At 40.4% G+C, this 23,834-nt stretch overlaps 1 protein-coding gene across 1 annotated transcript in view; it reads right to left on the reverse strand.

Annotated features, from left to right (window-relative positions):
* Positions 1-478: 478 nt before the first annotated feature.
* ROBO1 (roundabout guidance receptor 1) overlaps positions 479-23,834 on the reverse strand; it is a 641,108-nt gene continuing 617,752 nt past the window's right edge. Inside the window, exons 26-30 of the mRNA XM_063126766.1 lie at positions 22,475-22,881; positions 20,142-20,294; positions 4,254-4,562; positions 1,575-1,774; positions 479-962 (exon numbers count right to left, since the gene is read on the reverse strand). Coding sequence (XP_062982836.1) covers positions 948-962; positions 1,575-1,774; positions 4,254-4,562; positions 20,142-20,294; positions 22,475-22,881 — 1,084 coding nt within the window. The 3' untranslated portion in view covers positions 479-947. The remainder of the gene's footprint in view (positions 963-1,574; positions 1,775-4,253; positions 4,563-20,141; positions 20,295-22,474; positions 22,882-23,834) is intronic.

Below are 23,834 nucleotides of genomic sequence, written 5' to 3' on the forward strand. Positions count from 1 at the left end.
AAAGAATCCTAAGATCAAAACATAACTTCTTTTAAGTGGCACTTCTTCTTTAAGGTGAATTGACACTATAAAGTAGAGGTCTGAGATTTGGGCCAGTCATGATGATGATATCCTTCCCAATGATGCTTAAAAATGTCCATTGCTTTCGATAAATTGCATTTTCAGTAGCACTGATCGAGTATTTGATAAACTTAATTCATGACATAACTGCCAAGTTCTCATTCACATGCCTTCTTCCTATCCTAAAGAACATTTGCAGCAAAGAATGTACCTTGATGATGAAATCAGTGAGAATCTAGACAAAATAAAGTACTATGGGATGGGGGTTGAGAAACAAATATATATTTACAGTATGAACCACCCTAACCCAAAATTGTATGAAGTTGTATTTTTGCTGCAAAGAGATCTGATTGCTGGAAGAAAATACAATGCCATTTGCACCAAGTGCAGCTTATAACAGCATTGCAATTTTTTAAAAAAACAACAACTCCTGCATAGTTACCATTCTTTGCAACTTGCTACTGTCCAATCAGTGATAGTCTATGTGTAGCATTATGAACTGGTTTGGTGACATATCTGTATTGTACTGCACTGCCCCCAATGGGAGCAAACTAGGGGTTCCCCTTCTGTCCAAAGATGGAAGCAGCAGCTAGCGTAGCACCACAAAGAACAGTTAAATTGCTCTCATGGACAGAGAATGTGGTATATTTAGCTTAAGCGAAAAAACGGGATGTTCATTGTGATTAGGGTTGGGGTTTTGTTTTTTTTTAAAAAAAGGAACATTAAAATAAAGATTAGCATTGTGAGAGTAGGGGAAAAAAGATGAAAAGCTGTATACTCTGATTGCACTGAACGTTATTCTGGCATCAAATATCATCAGACTTGAGGCATCTTAAGTGATATCTTTCTGATTAGGTTTCAAAAATGTGTTACAGTACATTTTTTCTTCAGCTGTCATTTTCCTGTAAAAAATAACAACAACACTGGCTGAGTATTATCTGGATATGATTTAAGCAGTAGTTATACAGTGCCTAATATCTGACATCTATAAAAGAAATGACTGTATCTGTTTTAAAAAATCCATATAATCAGGGAATATAACTATTACATCTTTGCATCATAATTATGGCTTGTATATATGGAATTCTAAAAATAATTATGATGTTTAGAATTCTATATATTTATATGTTGACTTATTTTTATAATGATAAGTTAACCTATGTATTATACCCATACACAATTGCTGAGACAAGTTGTTTTCAGCATTTCACCTTATATTTCACCTTTCACACTTTATATCAAATATAGCTATAAATACACAAATATATATACCAGCAAAAATTTGTAAAGAAATTTAAAATGTAGTAAAACTCAAGCTCAGCTTATGTTTTGAGGATTACATGCATATGAAATGGTAATACATTTGGAATTACATTTATGTGATGAGGCCAAAAATCTAAAGTCCTTGTAAACTTACCAATTAGAGGATAAAAGAAAATTAGCTTGGCGGGATAAACATTTGTACTTTCACAATATATTTTCACTCCTCTAATGATTACTGAGACTCACATTACCTGTAATTCTTCTTCATCATCCTCTCCTTGCTCATATGTTCCAAGTACCTGCATTTCTGCAATATTCCTTCGACCTAGATTTGCTTGCTCTGCCCTTTGTCTACTCCCTGATCCTCTGGATGACATGGAGCTTGAGGAACTGGGATCTCTAGTGTTATTTGATGTTGGAAATGTAGGTCTACAATATGGCAGAATATCCTCTATGGAGAAAATTATGTGTGCGTTAATATTGCTGTAAATAAATGTCTGCTTCAAATGCACTGTGTATTCTAGACCTGCACTGGTATTCAATAATAGCCATAACTTTGGAGCAATGTAAATGGCAAATATAAACTACACTTGTTGAGGAAAACTCACTCTTCATAGCACACATGCTGTAGCTTCTCCAGTGAGCAACCCGCATCTGACAGATTACTTGTGTCCTATGAAACACCAGAGATCATTCACCACTTTTCCTCCATTGCCCAGCTGATCAGCCCTCATCTAGGCTGCAGGGAACAGATTTCTAGATATGGTATATATTTAACTGAGACTGAAAAACAAGAGGCTGCAATAAGGGCAGCTAGTGAATTAAAAGTGTCTAGGAAGCTGAAGGAAAGATTTTGGAGGAAGCAGAGGTCTTGAGAAGGGAAGTTGGGGGAAAGGAAAGTAGGTGCCAGACATTTATGTAAAGAGGCATGTGATGCCATGAATGGAAGCAAGTGGAGCAAAGCACAGGTATGTAGCACTATGCTTTAAAATAGGCAGAAGTTGACTGTTATACATGCCAATGAAGTTATAGATGATCAGAGACAATGGAAAGAACGGGAGAAATAAGAAATTACATGCAAGCCTAAATCCACTGAAATCCACCAAGCCTTACTGATTTCAGTGTAAGTTAAGGCTTATACTCATCTCCTTCTGTTTGGGTTCTTCTTTTACCTTTCAAAAATCAATATATGTGAACTCTATAATGCATGAGCCAGGAATTCAAGGATATCACCCACACCAACATTCATTACTAGGAAGTGTTAAAAACATGAATGGGCAAAGTGTGGCCCTCTAGATGTTTTGGCCTACAGCTCCCATCATCCCTCACCATTGGCTGTGGTGGCTAGGGCTGATGGGAGTTGTAGGCACAAATATTTGGAGGGCCACAAATTTCTTTAAAAGGTATGAAATAGATTATAGAAGTTGCTACAGCTGAAATCCATAAGTTTCTGGAGTCTCAGGAATTACACAGCTGACGTGAATAGTACATGGTTGGTGTGAATGGGGGAGGAAGGGAGTTGGGAAATATCATAATGTAAAGTTAGCAATTCACACACTGAACTATATATTGTTTCCAGTAGTCATGAACCACCAGGTTCACTCATGACCTTAACTTTGGATAAGCGTCTTATACAAATTCAGACCTTTGACCCCTCTTGTAAAGTGACTGGCAGCAGCTCTCCAAGATAAGATGGGGCCATCTGCATGCAAAGCATATGCACAAGTGCAATATATTTATATTCTAATCAAGCTACAACTTAACTAGTCCTCAAAACTGGAGGGCTGTCACTTTCTCTTAAGGGCAGCAATTCCAAAAGAAATGTAGATATATGTTAGTAATGGTTGAGATTTTATGAAGTAAAGATTTCATATTGACATTCAGGCAGGGAGTGGAAAGGATGTAATAGGTTACCTGTTAATGAAGTTTCCAGTCCTATAATTCTTTGAGTCATAAATCAATACCCAGATCTTTCCCCTAATATTTTAACATGGTTTTTGAAGGTGATAAATTACTTATACATTAACAGTGTTTCCAATTTCACCAGCAAGTTTTAACACCTGCTTTATACCATTAGTATATAAATTGAAAAGCAACAACTGCAGCACCAATCTTGAAGTATCTTGCTAATGACTTCTTTTTATCGTGACCCATTGTCATTTACAATGACCTCTTGCTTTTGTGCCCATTTAACCAATTTACTACTCAATTTCTATTCTACTGTTTCATGCCCAGGTTAGCTAGCATCAAGGGCTGGCCTGCTTCTTTGATGACAGCTTTTACAGAGGCCTAGATAGATACCTTCATACACATTCTCCTATCAGCCCTTACTAGCAACCATAAAAAAGGAGATTAGGTTAGTCTGGTATGATCCATTTATGGTTTTTATAACATGGTCTGGCTTGATAGTTGTAGCCTATGATTCCAGAAGCTAGAGTATCATTCTTTTGTTATTATGCTCTTCACATTTTTAGAAGGGAGTGAGTGGGCTTTGCTGCCTTCGCTATACCTTTTGCTCTTAAGATTGTGAAGAAATCATAGCAAATTTCTTTAATTTCAGATAAAAAGTAAAAGACAATGATACAAGGAAGTGGGTTTTCTTGTGTTACAATAACACTATGAGTTGCAAGAATACCACTGCTATATGGAGATAGAGGAGAAATTAGATTTCTAAAGGGAATTTGGTTTTATTTGCTGAAGGTTTTTCCTCTTATATTGCCTCCTTGATTAATAGTTTAGTGCTCTATGTTTGTTTTGTACACGGTATAATTAAATTTCAGGAGGTAAGGTTTTATGTCTGTTGTAGATAGAGAGACATCCCTGCTAAGCTTTTGTGTCAGTGGGGTATATAGTTTGATAGCTATGCTATGACAACTTTATTCATAACTAAAGAAAAGCTTTAATTAACACATGCTAAGAAATCAACTCACCTTGGAGAAGATGGGTTTTTGCTGGTGTGCCATCTCGCCTGGCTGCTTTGTTTCCTCGCGGTTTGTTATCATTTTGTTGTTCCTGTGATTCTCGGCGCTCACCTGAACCTGTCCGCATGTCAGAATGCTGACGGCCATTGGGTCCTTCTTTCCCCTTATAGCCTGTTCCTTTTCTTTCCACTGCTCTTTCTGTTCTTGGTTCTATAGAAGACAACTTTGGCAACAGGACAGGCCGTACCTCCAGCTGAGATTTGGACTGGGCAGTGGGAGATTTTATAGCAGGAGGTGGCACTGGGGGAGGTGGTAGGTCTGTAAGGGAGGAAAAGAAGGCGGTGAATCACTCAGCACATGTAACATTACTATTAATTCCATTTTCCCTAGTATTTCCACACATTTTGGAAGCTCCAGATGCATCTCCTTTCCTTGCTTTAGAAATTCCCAAGGCAGGCTCCAAAAGATGACAAATAATTGCTTTAAAAATTGAATTTACAAAAATCAGCTACTATCTTAAGAGGCAGCCAGGTGGGGAACAATATCATTCCCTCTGTTTTCAAAGTTCAGAGGTGAGTGTGGATCCTTATGTAGCCAAAATGGCAGTACTGTTACACAAGCAGGAAATATGAGGGAATCCAAGGCTTGCAGAAAAGAAAACCTAAGGGTTAGAAACAGCCCAATCAGAACTGAATGTGCTCAGTGGTCATTGAATGCTGAATGACTCTGGGGTGGGGTAGGGGGAAAGGAATGGAGAACTGAGTGGGAGGGGGAAGGGAAGGGAATATCCTGAAGGAGTGTGTGGCTGACTTACTGACAGGAACAGGAACACTCCACACTGCAACATTTTTTCCAGTTCCTACTCGTTTCTTTTTTATTTTCTATTCCAGTCTGAAATATGAAACTAAAAAGTTCATGCGTTCCTGCTGATTGTTTTTAAAAGTTACCCTCGAGAAAGGAGAAAAATAGTAAGAACCTGCCCCTCTCCTGGCATCCCCGAAAGCTTCTTCTCCCCGCCTCAAAATCAATTTCTGGGTGAAATCATATAAATCATATTTCAATAATTCTGTCATACTAGGAAATATGGTATCATGAAGCAAAGTGCCTTCCCTGTACAAATCTTGCATTGTAATAGCTATCATCTGCATAGACGCAACTATAGATGAGAGATGCATATTCAGCCGAAAACTAGGATAAGTTCAAGCCAGCAAAAACGACACTTAAGAATTTTGTGGAAATGAAAAGTGGAGTGCTGAAGGTTCAAAGAACCTAATAACACCCCATTTAACTTCAGCTTTAGAACATAACACATAAAATCTTAAAACAATTATTTTTATACACGCATGTATTCTTCATGCTGCTTCTCTGTTCCTTCATTAACAATTAACGTCTTTGAAATGAAAAAGTAAGCTGTAAGTCACGCATAATACCACACAGCAGTATCATAAAAGTAAAGAAGGCTTTCAAAAGCTCGCCAGTAAGATCCAAGACTGCTTTGCATTGAAAGGACTGGAAGCTGATGACAGTATACATCAAGGGAGCAGGCAGAGTCTTTGAGAGGTGTAAATAATAGCCATGTGCTTGTATTGCACTCATCCCAAGTGCATCTAGTGCACAATGAGGGACAGTAAAATACATGCTCCTGCAATTTGTAATAAATATATCCCAAAAAGGAAATGAGAATGCTTTCCAAATCTCAGAGTGGCTGTGCCTTCCAGTTAATGGGTCTATTAGGTATTTCCTATCAGCCAACATGTACAATGGGAAAACAGAGCCAGTGGGAACACCTGTAGTAATTCAAATACAAAGAACACGGATATAGTTGTCCATAAATGTATCCAGATATGTAAGGCGGGCCAAACAAATAACGAGCAACTCGTGTAATGAGATTGTGGCAAATTTTCCACAGTAGCAATGACTGTAGAGCTTTTCTTCTGTAGAACAGTTCTGTTTTATTTTACACATAAAAATTAATATTTATTGCATAGTTGATGAAAGAAAATTAACTTGGCTTTCTTCTATCAGTGACGTACTACAATGCCAACATATTCTAGATTATCACTTCCTAAATTCTCAAAAATGGAAATTCTCTTTGTTCTCTAGTGCTTATTCCTACACTGAACTTCATCATACTGCCTAATTTTTCATTAGAAACATGCACACTGAGCCACATGGGTCCACATAATTGCCTTATGGCCGTGAGTATTGCGATCATGTGAGCAAGGCCAATCACATTGGCCTTTCCTACCCTAGTGACACCCTCCAGGTGTGGCTTACACTCCCCTTAGCATGGGTGCGTGAAGTATGCCTGTTATTTTATTCCTAAGTGGCTGTTCTAACAATTTGGCAATATTACAGCCATCCTCCCTTGTGAAGGCAGAAATAAATGTAAGATCAGGCCAACTTGACAGGCAATGACATCAGTATAGAATCCTCTTGAAATCTGAAATGCCATCTGTGTAGCAGTTGCTCAGTGTAGTAAGTTGTTCATATACAGTGATTCAACTGCAGCCTCACAGCTTGTTTCTGAATCGAAACATTCCCGTTGCCAGTTTTGGCACATACAATTTCAATTAGTTTCAACATAGTGGCTGCTTCATGTGAAGTAGATCCCACTATATTTGAAGATATGGATGGATTAATCGTCACAGGAACAGAAACATATATTGGGCACTTCCAGGGGGAACAATTGATATAGGCCTGTGTTACAGATATAACTGTCAACAACTGAGAATGCATAGAGGGAGATGCATAGGCCCATGTTCTGATCATTCCTATTTCTTGAACACCTATTGCTGTATAGCCACAGCTGCTGTCCTTGTACCTTCTGGCCTTCCAGTCTAGCTACTGTGATTTAATAATGTTGTACATGTGCACACACAATAGCCATTGTTTGGAAAATGATAGAATATGTAAAAAAAAGAAAAGAAAAAGAAAGGTTCCACTGCTATAAAGCCAAGGACAGCAACACCAGCGGGGCATGTTGATGGTCATGGCTGAAAATTAAAACTGACACTGGAAGCACACAAGATCAAACCATTTAAATCTTGTAATTCCTGCTGAATGGGGCTAAGTTGCCCTAATTACAGATTTTTTAAACATTAAAAATAATTAATCAACACTATTAAATGTAGGCTCAGTTAGAGCTTAGAGAATAATTATTTTTATTATATAAGTAACACTTGAACACTTTGGCTTAGAAGTAGATTCCATTGCTACCTAAAGTTTTCCAACCTAAAATTTTACCCCAGTATCATAACCACAATTTTGTATATTATTTTAATTAGAAGTTTACAAGGAACAAAAAGATGGGAAAGCGAGAGGGAGAGAGAGTTGGGCATTATCAAATGTGAAACTACAGAGTTCCTTCTAGTAATTTTTGGAGGGCTAGTTATGTTAGTCTGTTGCAGCAAAAACAACAAACAGTCTTGTGACAGTCTATTTCACAAAAGCTTATGCCATAATACTTTTGTTAGTCTTTAAGGTGCTTGAAGACTCCTTATTGTCTTTACTTTTAATAATTATATAGAAGATGAAATTTCAGCATGTGCTTTTTCATCCCTACATTAACCTGTCCCAAATCAATCCTTTACACACATTAGAAAATACAAAATTCCCTCTTTTATGCAACTGCTAAAGGTACAAGAGCTCTATCCCTTGTAGCTGGCTGTATTAGAGGAAGAAAGGAAAACACGGACATGCTCTTTAAATAAATTAAGAGTAGTTCCCATATTGCAGGTGGGGTTAAAGATGGATCCTGAATCTTAAACAGTTGAATATTACTCTGAAATTTGAACACTCAGACTTGGATAGCAACTGTGGTGGAACTGCTCGGTTTGACTCAACAATTCCCCGGCCGGAGAAGGGGGTCTTACTCAGCCAGCCCAGACACCCCCCCTTATGGCCACTTTTTAACCCTTTGTAGTCTAGGTTCTCAAGGAAACAACACCACACTCCAGAGATAGAGACCAAACACTTTTACTCTTCACACTACACACTTCCATAAGGGTCCACACATTAAAGAAAACACGTAAGAAGTTTGGGGGGGAAACACGGACAAAGAAATGACACACTTAGGACAGCATGGACTAATACCTATGCTCAAGCCAATAGAATTCACACTCACTCCCCACTTATCATAGAATAACAGAATCATAGAATAGCAGAGTTGGAAGGGGCCTACAAGGTCATTGAGTCCAACCCCCTGCTCAATGCAGGAATCCACCCTAAAGCATCCCTGACAGATGGTTGTCCAGCTGCCTCTTGGATGCCTCTAGTGTGGGAGAGCCCACAACCTCCCTAGGTAACTGATTCCATTGTCATACTGCTCTAACAGTCAGGAAGTTTTTCCTGATGTCCAGCTGGAATCTGGCTTCCTTTAACTTGAGCCCGTTATTCCGTGTCCTGCACTCTGGGAGGATCGAGAAGAGATCCTGGCCCTCCTCTGTGTGACAACCTTTTAAGTATTTGAAGAGTGCTATCATGTCTCCCCTCAATCTTCTCTTCTGCAGGCTAAACATGCCCAGTTCTTTCAGTCTCTCTTCATAGGGCTTTGTTTCCAGACCCCTGATCATCCTGGTTGCCCTCCTCTGAATACGCTCCAGCTTGTCTGCGTCCTTCTTGAATTGTGGAGCCCAGAACTGGACGCAATACTCTAGGTGAGGCCTAACCAGGGCCGAATGGGAGGAACTAGTACCTCATGTGATTTGGAAGCTATACTTCTATTAATGCAGCCCAAAATAGCATTTGCCTTTCTTGCAGCCATATTGCACTGTTGGCTCATATTCAGCTTGCGATGTACAACAATTCCAAGATCCTTCTCGTTTGTAGTATTTCTGAGCCAAGTATCCCCCATCTTGTAACTGTGCATTTGGTTTCTATTTCCTAAATGTAGAACTTGGCATTTATCCCTATTAAATTTCATTCTGTTGTTTTCAGCCCCAGCACTCCAGCCTATCAAGATCACTTTGAAGTTTGTTTCTGTCTTCCAGGGTATTAGCTATCCCACCCAATTTTGTGTCATCTGCAAATTTGAACAGCATTCCCTGCATCTCCTCGTCCACATCATTAATAAAAATGTTGAAGAGCACTGGGCCCAGGACTGAGCCCTGTGGTACCCCACTCGTTGCCTCTCCCCAGTTTGAGAAGGTTGCATTGATAAGTACTCTTTGAGTCTGATTCTGTAGCCAACTGTGAATCCACCTAATGGCTGTTCCATCTAGCCCACTTTTAGCTAGTTTGTTAATCAGAATATCATGGGGCACTTTGTCAAAAGCTTTGCTGAAGTCAAGATATATGACGTCCACAGCATTCCCACAGTCCACAAGGGAGGTTATCTTATCAAAAAATGAGATCAAATTAGGACAGGATTTGTTCCTGACAAATCCATGTTGGCTTCTAGTAATCACTGCATTGATTTCAAGGTGTTTACAGATTGACTTCTTTATAATCTGCTCCAGAATTTTCCCAGGGATGGATGTCAGACTGGTCTGCAGTTCCCAGGTTCCTCCTTTTTGCCCTTTTTGAAGATAGGGACAACGTTAGCCCTCCTCCAGTCGTCCGGCACCTCACCCGTCTTTCATGATTTTGCAAAGCTAATAGACAAAGGTTCTGAGAGTTCTTCCGCTAGCTCCATCTTCCACTTAACCACCCACCAGCCGTAACTCCGGCAAGGTCCCTTGACCACTTGTATCCAAACCTAAACTAAAACAAAAACATTTAACTCTGCGACTCAACCTCTTTGTTGCTCACTTCAACTTGGCTTCACACCACTAGCCTGCCCGGCCTGGATGCTCTAATTCACCACGCACATGCTGAACTCCTGACACCCACAGGAAAGAGACCGGCCCCTTGGGTGCCTAAGTTTTTTATCCCTTTCTGGGACCCCCTTGTCACCAGACCCACCCTGAATAATAGAAACCCCACAGCAACCCACACCTCTCCCGAAGGGAGGGGGGAATGCTCCCAGAGATTGCACAGCTGCAACTTGTTACTCTCCCCGGTACAAGCCCGGGGAGGCGTTGTCAGATGCCAGGCACTTCTCGTCCAGCGCAGCCTTGGCATTTTACTTGCTACTCCCTTTTCAGACACAAAGAAACCCCACTCCCTCTCCCTAGGATGAAGCAAAAGATGTTCTCTTAAAGGAACCATGGGCTCAGCCCAGGACAGCAACCTTTATGTTTAAATGGTATAATTTAATGAAGCCATCATTTTGTTCAGAAATATATTTTAAGGGATATTGTCTATAAAATGTTTAACTGTCCCAGAATTTTGAATATATTTAAAATATGTTAGAGACTGATTGCGCTTATTAGGTTAATGATAGACAACCAACAAATGAACCACCTGTATGGACCTCTCCCTGCAGAGGCAGATGAAGTACACATTGACATGCATATTATATCTCTTTCAATGAACAGATAGCCCTAAATCACACAGGTATTCAATGAGAACACCTAAGTGCCCACATAATTCTAGTTCAGGGTGTATAACTGTTTTTGTAACTGGCTGCATTTTTTTATTTTTCATCCTAAAATGTAACCAGGAATATATTGGAATGAACAGTGATTAAAATGAATGCTGACAGTGTTTAAGGATTCTTAGAATCAAAACATTTAGTTAAAAATGCAATTTGGGATATAACAGTAATGACCACCACAAAGTGATATGTTCTTTATAGAAAGCTTTATCACAACCTGCAGAGAAGGTAAAGAAACTTTCATTACAACACATCATTCCTTGCTGAGAGGAATTCTTCAAATCAAAAAAGGAAACTTTTCAGAGGTCAACACTATTTCACCCCTGCGGTATTTATTTAACAGCTCAAATCACAGAGAAAATCCAGAATCAATCTGCCTCGTCTGCTGCAAACTGGCACACTTAGTTATTAAAAAAGAAAATGGAGGCCTCCATGGTGAGAAATAAAAAATAAATCACAGAGTGACATCAAACCAATATATGGAACTCAGAGGTAACTAGAAAAGGTCAGCTGTGCTCAACTATTTCATTTAGGCACGTCTGCATATTGCTGCTGCATTGTTGCCTGCTTAAAGAAAAACAATTAACGGATGCTATTTTATAGCAAGTCCTACAGGGAAAATCTTCCATATGTGCCTTTTAAAAAAGTGGCTGTAATTTTCAACAGCACTCTAAATGAGAGGATATAGGAACCATGGGAAAAATAATAACCATGGGAAAAATAAGTGGGGGTGGGGTAGAAAAATCAATCTAACCAGCCAGTTAAAAATTGGAAATGGAAACTACAAATACTTAATTAAGTACGTATTTATTTAAAATGCTTTTTAAAAAATGATTTCATTTAAAATATATTTTCAGACTAAGATTAGACCACAAGGTAGTTGTTTGCTAAGCATTGTAAGAACGTAAGAACATAAGTGTCATGCTGGATCAAACCAAGGGTCCATCTAGTCAAGCACCCTGTTCACACAGTGACCAACCAGCAATCGGCCAGGGATGAAGAAGCAGGACATGGCGCAACAGCACCCTCCCACCCATGTCCCCCAGCAACTGGTACACACAGGCTTACTGCCTGGAATAGTGTAGATAGCACACAACCATCAGGACTAGTAGCCATTGATAGCCTTTACCTCCAGGAATTTATCCAACCACCTTTTAAAGCCATCCAAATTGGTGGCCATCACCACATCTTGTGGTAGTGAGTTCCATAATTTAACTACGTGCTGTGTGAAGAAGTACTTCCTCTTATTTGTTCTGGATCTCCCACCAATCAGCTTCATGGGATAATCCCGGGTTCTAGTATTTTGAGGGATAAAAATCTCTTCCTATCTACATTCTCCATACCATGCATAATTTTGTACCTCTATCATGTCTCCCCTTAGCCTCCTTTTTTCCAAGCTAAACAATCCCAGTTGATGTAACCTTCCCTTGCAGGGGAGATGCTCCAGACCCTTAATCATTTCAATTGCCATTTTCTACAGTTTTTCCAGCTCTATAATATCCTTCTTTAGGTGTGGTGACCAGAACTGTACACAATATTCTAAGTGTGGCCACACCATATATTTGTATAATGGCAGTATGATACTGGCCATTTTATTCTCAATTCCTTTTCTTATAATGCCTAACATGGAGTTTGCCTTCTTTACAGCGGCTGCACATTGGGTAAACATTTTCATTAAGCTGTCCACCACAATCCCAAGATCTTTTTCTTGTTTGGTCACCGTCAGCTCAGATCCTATTAGTTTATACTTGAAGTTGGGTTTTTTTGCCCCAATGTGCATCACCTTGTACTTATACATTGAACCGCATCTGCCATTTGGATGCCCACTCTCCCAGTTTGGAGAGATCCCTTGGGAGCTCTTCACAATCCCTTTGTGTTTTAACAATCTTAAATAACTTGGTGCCATCAGCAAACTTGGCCACTTCACTGCTCACTCCTAATTCCAAATCATTTATGAATAAGTTGAAAAGGATTGGTCCCAATACCTATCCCTGTGGGAGCCCACTATTTATTTTCCTCCATCAGGAGAATTGACCATTTATTCCTACTTTCTGTTTTCTGTTCTCTAACCAGTTACTGATCCATAAGAGGACCTCTCCTCTTATTCCATTACCGCTAAGTTTGTTCAGGAGTCTTTTGCGGGGGACTTTATCAAAAGCCTTTTGGAAGTCCAAGTAAACAATGTCCACCAGATCACCCCTGTCTACATGTTTGTTGACACTCTCAAAGAATTCTAGTAGACTAGTAAGACAGGACTTGCCTTTACGGGAGCCATGTTGATTCTTCTTCAGCAGGACCTGCCCTTCTATATGCTTACTATTTACCAGGGTACGCACAATTAGTGATGGGCAAGCACAAAAAAACTGAAAACCAGTTATGCTCTGCAAATGTTATTGGTGAGCACTTGTGAAACTCAAGTGTTTTTCCCCCCTACAAGCTTTCACTAGTAACACTTCTGGGGCACAATCATTGGTAGACTGCTATCTCTTCTTCCTCCCTGAAGTAAAACAAAGCCTCACTTTGGGGACGCGAAGTTGGTAGCAGGCAGTAAAGGTCACAGACTGCACTCAAGGACATCCTACAGGCCTTTCTGCTGGCTGGAAAATGATGCATGTAGAATCTTTTCCTGCTAAGGATGATTCTTTTCCCATGACTTGTAATCCAATTCCATCACTTCCAGCAGAAAGAAATGCTTTTCTACCCAGTGGAAAGGCTTGCTAGCAACACCCCCTTCCTCAAGTTGAGGCTCTTTTTGCTTGGGAGTATGGAAGAGATGGTAGCATGTTTGGAAAGCTGGATAAGTACAAGCAGAATTAGGATGGTGGGCTGGCTTGAGATGGGCTGTGTCCACCTTCAGTCTGCTCTATTCTGCCAGTGCTGCGAAAAGTCACTCCCTCCCTTGTCAGGATGGAGGCCATTATGCCCAATACCTGTGCTAATGTCTACAGATGAGATTATGGCATCTTCCTAACACTTTGAAGCAGTTGCTTTAGAACAGAGCATTGATTTCTCAGCAGCAGCAGCACATATAAATCTCCCTTATATGGCTTCAGACTATTCATCTAGCTCAGTATAGCCCATACTGACCAGCAGCAGCTTTTCGGGATTTCAGATAGGGATCTTTCCCATACCTACCTGGAGATATCAGTAATTGAACCTGGAACTTCTTACATGCAAAATATGATCTCTACCACTGAGCTACAGCTCTCCGGCTAAGACTTGAAGAAGACTAATCTTTCAGTCTGCTTCAAAAACCTAGGGAGGACACCAAATGGGATGCTATATTAGGTACCTATAAAAATGCAGCTGTGATTATGGTGGTGGTGGTCTTGGTCACTTAGTGGCAGAGCTTGTGCTCTACATGTAGATCATCCCCAGTTCAATTCCTGGCATTTCCAGTAAAGGCTTCTGCCTGACACCTTCGAGAGTCAGTACACAGGAACAGGCAATCTTTTTTAATCCATGGGCACATTTGGCAATTTGAGAAACTGTCCTTGGTACAATCACAAAATGGCTGTCATGAGAGGTGTGGCTAGTCAGTGTGGTGTAGTGGCTAAAATGTTGGGCTGGGAGTCGGGAGATCCGGGTTCTAGTCTCCACTCAGCCATGGAAGCCCACTGGGTGACTTTGGGCTAGTCACCCAGTGACTAGCCCAAACGTAATAAATAAATAAATAAATAAATAAATAAATAAATAAATATAGTCACAAAAGATACTTAATCTCCTCAAAAGACAATACAAGGCAGAGGTCAAGTCTGAGCTTCAACACACTAAAGAACTCTTTTGAACCCACAGTTATCAGCATCAAAACTAATCTATTTCCCAGAAGGCAACCTCTTTTTACCCCACGTCCCAGTGCCTGCCAACTAATCCACGTCCACATCTCTTTTCTTTCTCTCAAGCTGGTTCAACATCCATAGACTCTCTCACCCACACCCGTCACACATCTCCATCCTCCCTCCATTCTCAAATGCAAGCAACACAACGCAGTCATACATATATACACACATTTTCCTCCTTTCTCTTTACTGTGAGCACACACAAAAACACACTCATTCTTTTTCAGGATTCCTCCAAAATCTCCCCTAAACCCTTTCTCCCTCTTTTTCTTTTAATGTGAATTTAACAAAAAAAAACAGAAAACAAATCGTGAGAATGTTTTTTTAAAAAAAGGAAAAGAAAATTACATGCATAGAAATATCAAAAATCCATCAAATACAACATTCTTTCTTTAAATAGAAAGGGGGGAGATTATGCATATGTTTCAAGAAAAGGCGACCAAATGTCCATATATTTATTTACTCGTGATGGTGCCTATATACCACCCATTCAAATGTTGATCATAGAATAGCAGAGTTGGAAGGGGCCTACAAGGCCATCGAGTCCAACCCCCTGCTCAATGCAGGAATCCACCCTAAAGCATCCCTGACAGATGGTTGCCCAACTGCCTCTTGAATGCCTCTAGTGTGGGAGCGCCCACAACCTCCCTAGGTAACTGATTCCATTGTCGTACTGGTCTAACAGTCAGGAAGTTTGTCCTGATGTCCAGCTGGAATCTGGCTTCCTTTAACTTGAGCCCGTTATTCCGTGACCTGCACTCTGGGAGGATCGAGAAGAGATCCTGGCCCTCCTCTGTGTGACAACCTTTTAAGTATTTAAAGAGTGCTATCATGTCTCCCCTCAATCTTCTCTTCTCCAGGCTAAACATGCCCAGTTCTTTCAGTCTCTCTTCATAGGGCTTTGTTTCCAGACCCCTGATCATCCTGGTTGCCCTCCTCTAAACACGCTCCAGCTTGTCTGTGTCCTTCTTGAAGTGTGGAGCCCAGAACTGAACGCAATACTCTAGATGAGGCCTAACCAGGGCCGAATAGAGAGGAACCAGTACCTCATGTGATTTGGAAGCTATACTTCTATTAATGCAGCCCAAAATAGCATTGGCCTTTCTTGCAGCCATATCGCACTGTTGGCTCATATTCAGCTTGCGATGTACAACAATTCCAAGATCCTTCTCGTTTGTAGTATTGCTGAGCCAAGTATCCCCCATCTTGTAACTGTGCCTTTGGTTTCTATTTCCTAAATGTAGACCTTGGTATTTATCCCTATTAAATTTCATTCTGTTGTTTTCAGCCCAGCACTCCAGCCTATCAAGATCACTCCAGCCTATCAAGTTTGTTTCTGTCTTCCAGGGTATTAGCTATCCCACCCAATTTTGTGTCATCTGCAAATTTGATCAGCGTTCCCTGCACCTCCTCAACCAAATCATTCATAAAAATGTTGAAGAGCACTGGGCCCAGGACTGAGCCCTGCGGTACCCCACTCGTTGCCTCTCCCCAGTTTGAGAAGGTTCCATTGATAAGTACTCCTTGAGTCCGATTCTGTAGCCAACTGTGAATCCACCTAATAGTTGTTCCATCTAGCCCACTTTTAGCTAGTTTGTTAATCAGAATGTCATGTGGTACTTTGTCAAAAGCTTTGCTGAAGTCAAGATATATGACATCCACAGCATTCCCACAGTCCACAAGGGAGGTTACCTTATAAAAAAAAATGAGATCAAATTTGTCTGACAGGACTTGTTCTTGACAAATCCATGCTGGCTTTTAGTGATCACCGCATTGATTTCAAGGTGTTTACAGACTGACTTCTTTATAATCTGCTCCAGAATTTTCCCAGGGATGGATGTCAGACTGACTGGTCTGTAGTTCCCAGGTTCCTCCTTTTTGCCCTTTTTGAAGAAAGGGACAACGTTAGCCCTCCTCCAGTCGTCCGGCACCTCACCCGTCTTCCATGATTTTGCAAAGATAATAGACAAAGGTTCTGAGAGTTCTTCCGCTAGCTCCTTCATTACTCTAGGATTCAGTTCATCGGGCCCTGGAGATTTAAATTCATTCAAGGAAATTAGGTGTTCTTTGACCATTTGTAATCCTGCCCCCTCAACTTCTGCTTCACTTTTTCCAGGGGGGTCATAGACCCGCTTTTGGGAGAAGACTGAGGCAAAGTAGGAATTGAGCACTTCAGACTTTTCTTTGTCATCTGTTATCAATTTGCCAACCACATTAAGCAGTTGAACCACCATTTCTTTCCTCTGTCTTTTACTACTCACATATCTGAAGAAAGATATGTGATAATGTATATTGATAATGTTGTAAGGTCCTCAGTCCATTATATTATGGGAAGTGAACATTTATCCTTCCAAAGTAGTAATATCAGTCTTTTGCCTGTCATAAAGGCTCAGAAAATCCATTTGTGCTGACCATTCATTAGCTTCCAAGAGACCAGTAAATAGTTTAGGAGAACATGCATATCAATATTGAAGATGGTTTCAATACAAAGTTTATCCTTACTATGACCTCCTTCCAAAAGGAGGCAACTACAGGGTGTTGCCAAAACATGTGAATAAAAGAAGTGTTACGTCTCCAACAATTATGCGAATTAGACAAGCTCTTATTAAAAAGGCATTGTGGAGTCCAATAAATCCGAATTTTTTTGCTGAGTAAGACATAGTCGAAGAGCCATCGAAAACTAAGGCACAGGTGCTAATGCAACGGTCCAGTGATTAGGCAAAATAGAATGGATTTTGGGTCGCTACGCCTGTTCAGCCACTATAAGTCTATCTAATAATAATGGGGGCTTTGAAGCTGTAAAAGCAGCTGGACCAAACCTGTATTCCAGCAAGTGTTGCCATTCAGCCATAGTGGATAAATTCTATTTAGCCCATAAATCGGAAAATGACAAAAACTCAGTCTACATCCTCTAACTGATCCAAAGTAAAAATCATCCTATCCATCCATGTCCTCCACAAAAACATTTTCTTTCCCATTCTTAAATCTGGATTTCCCCATAAAGTCAGTTTAGCATAAGAGAATGGATCAAACTGTAATAATTGACAATATACTATACACCACACCTCTCCATCAGCCAAAATGGTAAGAGAGGGTTTATCTATTCTGATATGCCCAGAGACATCCATTTGGGAAGAGGGTCCAAACAGAAGGATTCCAGAACTGACCAGGGTAGAAAATCTAGTTGGACTGGAAAAGACCAAAATTTGGTACAAGTCAACAAGTAGGCCTGATGGTATAGAGCATGGTCTGGAAAACCAAACCCACTGGAAGCTGCACCTATTTCAAAGATACTCATGATGGAGAAGAACCCCAGAAAAATTTACAAAACAGAGCATTAATTTTTTGAAAATATTTGCCAGGTATAAGTAGAAGAATCCCACATAAAAAATTCAAAGCTTTGCTAATATAAAGACTCATATTTCTCTTTAGATTTGCTCTCTGCCTACAGAACAGCTTGTGCAATTTGCCCAAGGAGAAAGACAGATCTAACTTAGAGCCTGTCTTACATTGTCAAAAATGGGGGGTCAGCCATTGCTTCTTTGTCAAAGAATGCTAGGTATGATTTGCGATTTCCATTTTAAGAGTAGGTCTAAACTGTAGCCCTCAGGGCTTCTACATCTGGCCTAATATCCCCCTGTTCCATTTTCCCCACCTAGCCTGATAAACAGTTCTGGAGAACTCAGAAGCCCACAACCTTGTATAGCATTTTGATTAGTCCTAGTAAAGTTATTGCCTAATTGTGGAACTTGGATTTCCCCCTGTCTTGCAGTCTGCATTCTATAGCAGATTAATGATAACTCTCAGGTTCAAGGAAATGCAGGTCTAATTATTAAATGTACTAAAATAAGCACATGCTTTGGAATACAGCATATATGTTGATGAGGTTTGTCAGACGAGCTTCAGTTTTAAACTACAGTGCTATGTAGTCTAGTTCGGTATAAAAACATTTAACACAACACTGCTACCTCCAGTATCAGAGGCAGCAAGCCTATGTACACTAATTGCTGGGGAACATGGGTGGGAGGGTGCTGTTGCATCAACAGCTGGTTGGCCACTGTGTGCTGTACTAGATGGATCCTTGGTCTGATTCTACATTCTCTTCTTAAGTTCTTAATGCAGCTCACTGTTATTTATTTCTATTGTAAACAACAACATAGAGCTCCTGACAGATTCCTTTTCTGGTATTCTGGCACAGATGTTTTCTTATGAAGATTCTATGATTAGTCATTTTCTAATGTATGAGCTCTCACATAAAACTAATCAAACCTGTTAAGACATCTATAAATACTTACAAATGGCCATTACTTGGGTTCAATAAATATAAATTTCCTGGTATAGTTTTGGGATTTATATCATGTATTCTCCCTTCACACATAAAAATGAATGAACAAACAAAAACAAATAAACAAGCATGCAGAAAAATGCTTTAATAACCTCTTGAAATCAGATAATATTCTGATAGTTCAGTTTCAGTGACAAAGGGAGCCTGGGCAGAAGCCAAGAGGCCCAGGTGCATTGTGTCATGCCAGTATTTAATGTAGTCTAATATCAGATAGATGTTAGAGAGAAAATACTCAGAATAAAGTACAGATAATAGCATGGACAACCACTCATTGCAAAATTACTTTTGCTCATCATGCTGTGCGCTTTGTATTAAATTTTTCTGTCAAGTGGCAGGAATCACAGGGAGAAGTGGCTTGAAAACCCCTTCTTGTAACCCTGGATAAGTATCTATAATATTAGGCTTTCATATGATAATGGCAAATGATGCCCCTCTTTGAAAAATTTCTGACTGGTAATGAAAGTCCTAATCAGATTGTTGTTGTTGAGAACCAGGAGGTGGGGGAATGATGCCTCTGCAGACGCCCCCACCCCTTTTAGTGAATTTAGAAAACTTGACAAGATGGGTAAGTCTTTGGGAATATATCTTACATGAATTTCCAACAAAGCCCTTTGGTTGTTTTATGAAACTGAAAGGTGGTGGTTTAATAAAAGCTGGCCCTCCTGAGGCATTTTCATTAAAGGCTCTCTCTAGACAACATCACAATGTTTGCATTATCCCTCTATACTCCCCAGAGAATACAAGCATTACCTTTTCAGCAGGAGTCGATATTGTGTGTGAAGGCATGAGAGGAGATGATTAGATTTTGCCTTTTGGTGCACAAAGTAACCGCGTGGAACAATACTATGGTTAGGATTAAAATTCAACGATTTTGCTGCCTGCTATTTGAATGCTAAATTGTTTCTGTGACGAGAAAAATGACACTATGGAGGATTTATTTTAATGAAGATTTTAATCTCATGAATGCATTATTTTCCACTGTTGTACCCATTTGCAGTGCCTGCTCTCAAACACAGCGATAGTTAATAGCTGATTAGGGCCTTTAAAAAAAACCTCAAGTGTTCTTTTTATGTACATGTGTCCAGGAGAATTTAGGACAGACTGAAAACAATGGTGACGCTTACAATATGCTATGTTGAATCGTACAGCATCAGGAAACACCAACCACTTATTATAAGCTTTGCAATAATATCATACATACAACGGAAGAGTGTACATCTCAAGATACTGCTTACCATCTGTGTAGACTTCTCTGCGCAGATGTCCTTGCTGGTGCTTTTGCTTTTTGGCAGGTCGGACCTTCTGAATGACAGCGGCGCTCATGTTGCTGTCCGTAGAGACAGGACTGGTGGGTCTCGGGCAATGTGAGGCATGATAATGTCTACGGCCTGGAAAGAAATTTGTTGTTACTTATTTTCTTTGAAACAAGAGTTGTCTTCCCATTCTGTATATAAAAAAATATTGTTATATAATTAACATTACTAACTTTATTTAGATTTAATGTTGCATTAGTTTTTTTTTAAAAAAAATCCCAAGACATTATTACCGTATTTCTTCGATTCTAAGACACCATCAATTGTAAGACGCACACTAATTTCAGTACCACCGACAGAGAAAAAGCTTTGATTCTAAGAAAAAATAAACGCACCCGCAATTCTAAGATGCACCCTGTTTTTAGAGGTGTTTATATGGGGGGAAAAGTGTGTCTTAGAATCGAAGAAGTACGGTAACTTGGGAACCTCTCCAGAGCAAGACACATTTAGATCGGTACAAATTGTGCAAGATCATCCCAAGATCTCAAATGTTCAAGAGATGCGCTGAAAACTAGAAGCAGCCACAGATGTAACTTTAGTAGACGGGAATTCAGGTTTTCATATATTCTGGGATTAGGGTTTTATACAATGCTAAAATATTTTAAGTTAGGATGTTACTTTGTAAAGACATATTGAGCTTGAAGAAGTTATTCTGCTGCAGGGTTCTCCAACCTTTTGGGACACTTTTGGAATTTTGAAAAAGTGCCCTGGGCTGCGCATAAATTGGCTGCTGGAGGGGCCAAACACAAAAAATGTTGCGAGTTTCCCCTCTTTTCTGTGTGCATGTACATGAATGTGCTCTCTTTGTGTGTACTTCTCAGTCTCTCTCGGTCTTTTCTTCTCTTTCTGTAGCTACACTTCTCTTCCTCTGTGTTCTCTCCCTCCTCCCATCTGCCATCCTCATGCAAGTGAATGAATGAATTTCTCCATTCATTTGCACAGATCAAGGAGAGGCTGCACTGCTAAAACCCAAGGATCCTGTTGTCCCAAGGGTCCATAGTGGATGTTAGGGATTCTGAGCCCCTTATTCCATTCACTTGAACAGGGAGGGGGAAAGCCCCTCAATCTGGAGTAAATCATAGAATCATAGAATAGTAGAGTTGGAAGGGGCCTACAAGGCCATCGAGTCCAACCCCCTGCTCAATGCAGTAATCCTCCCTAAAGCATACCTGACAGATGGTGGTCCAGCTGCCTCTTGAATGATTCTAGTGTGGGAGAGCCCACAACCTCCCTAGGTAACTGATTCCATTGTCGCACTGCTCTAACAGTCAGGAAGTTTTTCCTGATGTTCAGCTGGAATCTGGCTTCCTTTAACTTGAGCCCATTATTCCATGTCCTGCACTCTGGGAGGATCGAGAAGAGATCCTGGCTCTCCTCTGTGTGACAACCTTTTAAGTATTTGAAGAGTGCTATCATGTCTCCCCTCAATCTTCTCTTCTCCAGGCTAAACATGCCCAGTTCTTTTAGTCTCTCTTCATAGGGCTTTGTTTCCAGACCCTTGATCATCCTGGTTGCCCTCCTCTGAACACGCTCCAGCTTCTGTGCGTCCTTCTTGAATTGTGGAGCCCAGAACTGGACGCAGTACTCTAGATGAGGCCTAACCAGGGCCGAATACAGAGGAACCAGTACCTCACGCTATTTGGAAGCTATACTTCTATTAATGCAGCCCAAAATAGCATTTGCCTTTCTTGCAGCCATATCGCACTGTTGGCTCATATTCAACTTGTGATCTACAACAATTCCAAGATCCTTCTCGTTTGTAGTATTGCTGAGCCAAGTATCCCCCATCTTGTAACTGTGCATTTGGTTTCTATTTCCTAAATGTAGAACTTGGCATTTATCCCTATTAAATTTCATTCTGTTGTTTTCAGCCCAGCACTCCAGCCTATCAAGATCACTTTGAAGTTTGTTTCTGTCTTCCAGGGTATTAGCTATCCCACCCAATTTTGTGTCATCTGCAAATTTGATCAGCGTTCCCTGCACCTCTTCATCCAAATCATTAATAAAAATGTTGAAGAGGACTGAGCCCTGCGGTACCGCACTCATTGCCTCTCCCCAGTTTTTCCATTGGTAAGTACTCTTTGAGTCCGATTCTGTAGCCAACTGTGAATCCACCTAATAGTTGTTCCATCTAGCCCACTTTTAGCTAGTTTAGTGTGTACACAGGATTCACAGAAGCACAGTCCTGGATAAGGACATTTCATAGCTTGCCATAAATCTAACAGAAATCTCTGATGACTATGAACAAACCTCACCTCCCACAGCATCCTGCATTTGACGCCTTGCTACTTTAAGACCAGCATATTCCGCTGCTGCTGCAACAGCCTGTGCAAAATCTGCATCTGTAAAAAAGGATCCATCTGAGGAGCTAACACTAGACCGTCCACTTGAGATGTTGTCATCTTCAGAGGCTGAACCCCATCCATTGATCATGGAACCTGTCACAGAACTCTCCAGATCTCCCACACTTGAGGCAGGGGTCTGCTCAAGGCCACGCAAAAGAAGCCTTCTGTTTTGCATCTTGGCAACTTCTAGGTCCACTTCATCCTCTTCTTCTGGTGCATCAGTATCCATGTCTGATACAAGAGGTCCCGAAATGTAACCATAGGTATGTGGTGGAGAAATAGGCCTGGGGGGTGGAGGAGGACTCACAGGTTGACGCCTGTGAGCAAAGAAATAATTAAAAATTGTTATATAATACATATGAACAACTTCATTATTTGATATTTTATTTTTTGTCATTGGAAACGGTTGACAACAATACAAAGGAAAAAGTAATTCACCTCCATTAACTACTGTGTTGAAATTTGTTGATTCCTGTACTAATGTTGTTCCCCGCCTCGATCCAAAGGGAGAGGAGGGTAAGAAATAAATAAATATATTATTATTATTATTGATATGAATGAGTTCAATGTTTTCAAAATCTTTGGTTTATCAAATAGCTACTCCAATAAGTTAACAACTGAAGGAGCTTGACATTTTGTTAGCATTGTTCCAAACAGAAAAGAATTACATTGGAGAATGCTCTTAAAGAAAGGTTGGAAATTACAGCTGGTTCAAAATATGGCTGCTAGGATTCTAAATGATGCAGCCAGTTGGAAACATGTCTCCTGTTCTAAAAGAACTGAACTGCCTGCTTGTGCATTTCTGAGCCCAATTCAAGATGTTGGTGCTGACCTTTAGAGCCCTGCTTGGTTTGGAATTCAATTACCTTAAGGAACGACTACTCACATCAATCTACCTGGATTAAGATCTTGTCCTAAGGCCCATCTCTGGATATATCCACCATCAGAGAAGGTAGATTGTGAACAAGGAGAAGGCTTTTTCAGTGGTGGCACTACAGTTGTGAAACTCCCTCCACAAAGAAGTTTGCCTGATCCCTATACTTAAGATACCAGGGGAAAAAATCCTTGTTATTCTTTTCAGAGATGGTGGTGGGACGGGGGTGAGTGGGTTGAAACAACATTCAGAGTGCATTTTTCCATTGGAGGAAAGGCTCATTGCTCCTGTTCTGTCATTGCTGGATCCCTCTTCTATCTGCTACTCACTCCCCATTCCCCAGGGAGTGGCCTTTTTGCACTGGAGAGAGAGGGGGTAGCAAGTTGAGAAGATCAA

The sequence above is a fragment of the Elgaria multicarinata genome, chromosome 5 (assembly GCF_023053635.1).
Source record: "Elgaria multicarinata webbii isolate HBS135686 ecotype San Diego chromosome 5, rElgMul1.1.pri, whole genome shotgun sequence".
In the NCBI taxonomy this organism is placed as follows: Eukaryota; Metazoa; Chordata; class Lepidosauria; order Squamata; family Anguidae; genus Elgaria; species Elgaria multicarinata.